This window comes from Hakea prostrata, chromosome 8, assembly GCF_041222555.1.
Source record: "Hakea prostrata isolate BN-2017 chromosome 8, UWA_Hpros_2, whole genome shotgun sequence".
Classification (NCBI taxonomy): Eukaryota; Viridiplantae; Streptophyta; class Magnoliopsida; order Proteales; family Proteaceae; genus Hakea; species Hakea prostrata.
In genome coordinates this window covers 38,212,711-38,218,877 of record NC_142607.1, presented here as the reverse complement: position 1 = coordinate 38,218,877, position 6,167 = coordinate 38,212,711, and the positions used below count along the sequence as shown (strand labels likewise).

The 6,167-nt window shown below is 36.8% G+C and overlaps 1 protein-coding gene across 1 annotated transcript; it reads left to right on the top strand.

Annotated features, from left to right (window-relative positions):
• Positions 1–289: 289 nt before the first annotated feature.
• Positions 290–3,094, top strand: LOC149007775 (uncharacterized). The gene is made up of 3 exons (XM_089166443.1): positions 290–991; positions 1,114–1,629; positions 2,205–3,094. The coding sequence occupies exons 1-3, from the start codon at positions 438–440 to the stop codon at positions 2,317–2,319; spliced, it is 1,185 nt and encodes a 394-aa protein (XP_089022569.1). The 5' UTR covers positions 290–437; the 3' UTR covers positions 2,320–3,094.
• The last annotated feature ends 3,073 nt before the right edge of the window (positions 3,095–6,167 follow it).

Sequence of the window (6,167 nt, the reverse complement as noted above, 5' to 3'; positions counted from 1 at the left end):
TTTAAAAATAAAAGAAATAGAATTTTTTCTGTCAAAAGACAAAAAGGGGTGGGTGAGCCAACAACCTAAGACTTCAATTCTTTTAAAAGTAAAAGAAACAGTTTTTTTTTGGAAAAAGAAAAACAAACATATCACCACTATTATAATATTAAAAAAGATGGAATTCATGAAAGTCAGTCACAAGTGGAGCCAACGCCGACTGGCAGAGTGGTTGATAAACAGAGTTTATATAATTCCCCCCTTGGAGACGTACCCTGTAAAAGAGGTCAACTAGAGAGAAGACATTCTACCAAAAGCAAAGAAAAAAACTAGAAAGAAGACAAAAGAATAGCGAACCTCTTTCGTAGAATCCCATCGACTGTAGACATCAAGCGGCAGAATTCCGATTGCATCTCCCTTGACATCTTCTTTGCAGCCTTAACTGCAATTGCAAATTCATGGCTTCCGTCTCTTCCCAGACGACCTCCGGATTATCCACGAATTATGATGTGTTCCTCAATTTCATGGGTGAAGATATTTACAATGGCTTGGCTGTTTTCCTTGAGAAAGATCTGAAAAGGGAAGGAGTCGAAGTGTTTATAAATAGCAAAGACCTGTGGGATGGAGAAAAGATCCAACCGACACTCCAGGAAATAATCCGTAAATCAGAAATCTCGATCACTATCTTCTCCAGCGATTATGCCGAAAGCAAATCGTGTCTCTTGGAACTGGAGGAGATAGTTCGTTGCAATAGATCCGGCCCTCAAATTGTTATTCCCGTATTCCTGGATTTTGAACCAAGGGATGTTCGCCGCAATAGATCTAGCCCTCAAATTGTTCTTCCCGTATTCCTGGATGTTGAACCAAGGGATGTTCGCCATCAGACAGGAAGATTTGGAGAATCATTTCAGAAACACATGGAGATACTTGATGCCCAGAAGATAAAGACATGGAAGAAGGCGTTGAGAACGGCAGCAGAGATAAAGGGACTCGAACTGCAGCAAGTAAATGGGTAATTAATTAAATTCAAGACCCTCCTCATCTTGTAAACTCCAAAATCTTTAGTTCTGCTTCTGCTTCTGCTTCTACTTTTGCCTCAATCAGTTAATATTTTATCTTCTCAACAATTTGCAGGGATCTATCAACGTTAGAGGAGTCACTTGTAAAGTGGGTTTTAAGACAAATGAGTGGCCGAATCCGGACGAAATATGATGTGTTCATCAGTTTCAATGAGAACGATACTGGCAATAACTTCACTGCTTTCCTTCAAAAAGATTTGAAAAGAGTAGGAGTCAATGTGTGTAGGGATGTACAAGGGTTCTCAATTGGAGTAGATATGGGAAAGACGGTTTTGGATGCTATACGTAAATCCAAAATCTCGATCATTGTCTTCTCCAAGCACTATGCGGATAACAGATGGTGCCTCATGGAACTGCGTGAGATTGTTGCATGCAATAGATTTGAGGGTCGAATAATTATTCCCATATTCTTTGATGTTGGATCACACGATGTTCGCAAGCAGTCCGGAACCTTTGAGAGGTCATTTATGAAGCACCAGGATACATTTGATTCCGATAGAGTACCGAGGTGGAAGGATGCGCTGACGGAGGTAGGGGGCATGTCTGGTTTCCATCTCGGACAAGTAGACGGGTAATTCTCATTCTCCTTGTTCTTCGTCTTCCTTTTTTTTCTTTTTCTTTTTTTTTTTTTTAAAGAAAAATTAAATCTTATTATTTACTGTGATGCAATTTCTACCTGTGATAAGAAATAAAAGAATCCCTACTAATGTGATGGTTATGGATCGCCTTTTTCTTCTTTGTTCATCATCATCATTATCATCATGGGGGCAATAGAACAATTTTCCAATTATTTGATAAGGGTTGATGCCTTAGAGTTTGTGTTGATATGAATTGTCATTTTTTTGTGGATTAGAGATATTAATTATCTCTTGCTCCCCCGCCCCCCTCTCTTCTTTTGGATTCAAGCAATCAACTCCATTATTCCCCTCTTAATAAAAAGCTCAGTCCGATTAAGTAAAAATAAAATTGAGTTGTTGTTATCTTATTCTTTTATAGGCTTAAATCTCACCGACTGCATGAGTGATGAGGCTAGTCATTTATGAGACCTCGTACATTTGTTTTTTTAATGAAAAACTCAAATTATATATTTGTTAAGTTTACTTTCTTGGATTCATTGGCTAATATTTATATTTCAAACAATTGCAGGAATCAACCGAGGCTGGTGAACTTAGTTGTTTATGAGGTTCTGTCAAAATTGGGTTTAAATAATAGGGGATTAAATGCTCATTTAGATCTATTAAATATTTTTTCAAATGATTAAAACGGGGATACATAGCTTTTAGGCAATTTGTCGTAAATGGTTTAGTTTCTCTCTCTTGTTCTGTTCTTTTTCTTTTTTTCCCTCGTTCCTTGGAAGTTCAAGAAGGAAGCTTGAGGGAATTGTGGTCAAGAAACATCAGGTGCTTCCCCCACTGGCTCCGACATCGACTTCTCGGTAAAAACACAAGATGATGGATGGAGTTCTACTTGTAGGGGATAAAGAAACCCAATCTCGCCCTAAGGATCCAATGCCGAAGGTTCTGATTAGAGTTTGCCTACAAATGGAAGCAAGCAAAGGATTGCACTTTGTAAGATGTGAGAGTGGTGTGAAGTTTATAGGTATAGTGGGAACTCTTTTATCTCTATTGTATGTAGGCAATCTTGTCAAACTAGGTTAAATTCCGTATAATTCTGAGTGTGTTTTTTGGTTGTGTTTTCTTTATAGTTGTGCATCTGTCTTCAACATAAATATCCATTGGGAAAATTAATTAAGAGGTTGCAGTAGCATCATAAACAACTCCTGCAACTCTAATTCCAAATCCGACTCCAACTTTCATCCTCCTCGTGTAGCAGATGGAGGAACTATAATAGAGTATTGAGAGGATTTTAGCAGATTTCTTATGTTTAAAGTGTCGAATTTCATAAATATCTCTTCAATAACTGTCACACTCCACCTGACGGTATCAGACCCAACCGAATACCTATAGATGTAATCCACAGTCAGAAGATCAAGTTACTTTGCAATCCACAATATACACACACAACATCACAATCAAAGCAAGAATAAATCAAGTCCATAATATATATGTCCGAAATGGATAAAGTGTCTCAAATGTCTCAAAAAGGAAACTGAAAGAATAATGTTGGAGTTAGTACATCCCTCAATGAACCTAACAAAATGACATACTCTCTATTTAATAATCTCAATATTTTTATAGATAAGTAAACTTGTTTCGGAAGGGCCGAGTGCCATAGGATCACTCTAGACATTCACACAAATTATTGTGTGGTTTGTAGTCTTCCACAGCTGGAACCCCATACTTTTTCATCAATGTCAAGTGTTCCTATATGGCCTAGTCGTCATATCCTGCTGTAAAGTTTAAAACATATATCCACAAGGAGTGAGTTCCAAAGAACTTGAATTGGCGAGATCAGCAATATCCACAAAACCATAATATCACATCAAGAATGAAAATGTAATGCAATGCAATGTAATGTGGGATGCGTTTAAGATCTAACCATGCTTGTCAATTTGCCAACTACTAGAGCCAGGTGGCCTATGACACCTAAGCCCTTCTAGGTGACATGGTAGATACTTCTCTTTGATGACTCTTTCATAATAACACCATCAAAATATCATCGCAATAGTTCATCTAATGGCAACTCTATACGCTAAAATGTTTACCAATAAATATAGTCTTCTATTTATTGAAATCTATATCAGCCATTGAACCATCTTATACAAACCCTTAAAATACTTAAATATAATTGTCATTTACAAACAGAAATAGCTAGCATAATCAAAAGAGACCTCGGGTTCTTAATCTTGCTCCTGAATCGCTTTGCCTTTACCCTTGTACTTTGTCTGTCTTTCTGTCTGTATATGGTAATTGGGTTTGAGCCATACCTGGCAATAAGTATTATGAAATAATCATGCTACATACAAGAATAAAACATGACATACATATTTTTAAAATAAAATATTCAATCATTTCCAAATATTTATCGTTGCATGTGCCATAATAAAAACATTCTTTCACATAATATATGCTCCGAAAAATATTTCCAAAATAAAATATCCAAACTCTTCAAAATATTCTCTTTTCTCTTTCTCTTACATTATAGCCATAAGCCAAAGCATATCCATGGATGATATACATCTCTCTACACCACCGAAGTGGTTTCTCTACAACACCAAAGTGGCTACCTTTACACCACTGAAGCTACACCATCGAAGTGGTTTTATTCTTTGGGCACAAGGCCATGTACACCTCATAGTCTACTATCATTGGTTTTGACCTAATGTTTCCACTTTAACTTTGGCCACATAGTGCTTGTTAGTATGATAAATTTCAATTTTGCATTTATTAAATTTTTTTAATAATTTTAAATGCAAAAATAAAAATTAAAAAAAACACACACCCACCCTATTTATCAAAACACAAATAAAACACCCCCCCCCACCCCCCCCACCCCCCACACACACACACCTCCTCTCTCTTTTTTTTTTATTAAACCACACCATCTTATATTTTTTATCCCCCCCCAATATATTTTTTTTTCACACCCCCCCCGACTGATAAAAATACAAAAAAATTTTTTGTTTTTCTTCCCCGCCCCCCTGAGGTTTGGTCTATGTCATTTTTAGTCCAAATAAATGGATACTTTGCATCTACCTCCCCTGAGGTATCCAATAAGATCAACTAAGGACAAATTGTGATTTTTATGACGAAAATACCCTCATGTCTATTCTACCGTAAGATTTGCATCATGTCTTCACAATTAAATCCAACGGTTAAAATAAAAAGAGTGGGGGTATTTGCATCATCGTGTTTGATTTTATTTACAATCCCGGATTACTGAATAGGGTTCCATCTCGCCTGAGAGAAAACCCTAGTCTCTTCTTGTTAACGAATTACCGGTGTCATCTTCTACCACGAAATTGTTGCAACCTTTAAATCTGATCTCTTAGTGCTCATCGTTCTTCTCGAAAACCACTTGACTCCTGAAAGACGGATTTGAGTCCCGCAGAATAATCATCTAGTTAGGTTGTTGATTTCCTCTTCGTGAGATTCTGTTTTTCTTGCTGCGAAAGCTAATGCTTAGATCGCTTCTGGTCTCGGAGCACCCATAGAAGCGGGCGGCGATGAAGAACAAGAAGAAACAAACAAAAATAAAGATGATTGTGATTCCAGAATAGGTGAAATTGATGGTTGAGACGTTGGAATTGCAAGCCGTCGGTTGATTACTGCTCTGTGCAATGGTGTAAGGTAACAGGCCGAACAGAATGAACAAGCATATGCAAATGAGTATATTTTGGCCAAACAAGCCAATGATCGAACAGTGAATATGCTTCTGCATCATCTTGTTCTTGGTGGGGGAAAAGAGGAATTGATGCTCGTGCCTTTTGTGCTTGCTTGCCTGTTCTTTTGTTTCTTCTAATTATCTTCCTGGTTTCTGATGTTGAGTCTGTTAACAGCTTTCGAACTTTTGGACAAGATGAAAAGTCGCTTGAATATCTAGAGCTAGGTTAAGACTTTAAAGAGTTATAACTTGTAAGAATATATTTAACCTAAAAATAAATAAAAACTGTAAGCATATACATCACCCAGGCTTGATTTTATATTCAAAGGTTTATTTCACCGGATTTAATTGTGTAAGACATTATGCAAATCTTACGGTGGAATAGACATGAGGGTATTTTCGTCATAAAAAGTACAATTTGTCCTTAATTGATCTTATTGGATACCTCAGGGGAGGTAGATGCAAAGTGTCCATTTATTTGGACTAAAAATGACATGGACCAAACCTCAGGGGGGTGTTTGTGATTTACCCTTAAATTATTTTTTTATTAATTTGTTTCCTTTTCTCTTAGGCAGATACCTTTTTTTTTCTCCGTTTTTTCAAACCAGATGCCTTCCGCTACTAATTTACTGTTTTACCCCTATATCACCAATAAAGTCAAAACGTAATCTATTTATAATATGACTTGTGCAGTCATATTGAATGGCTAATTTATATGGTACAACTCAAAACCGACTCTGATTGATTTGTTGGATTTCGTATGTATCAATATTTCATCAACGGTTTTGACTACATTCTTGTCAAATCTGGGGTTTCTCATAGACA

Bases quoted from the DNA above. Each gene is read 5' to 3' on its own strand.
- LOC149007775 (XM_089166443.1), top strand. From the start codon at position 438: ATGGCTTCCGTCTCTTCCCAGACGACCTCCGGATTATCCACGAATTAT. The intron at 992-1,113 runs GTAATTAATTAA...AACAATTTGCAG, and splicing joins GAACTGCAGCAAGTAAATGG to GGATCTATCAACGTTAGAGG. The intron at 1,630-2,204 runs GTAATTCTCATT...AAACAATTGCAG, and splicing joins CATCTCGGACAAGTAGACGG to GAATCAACCGAGGCTGGTGA.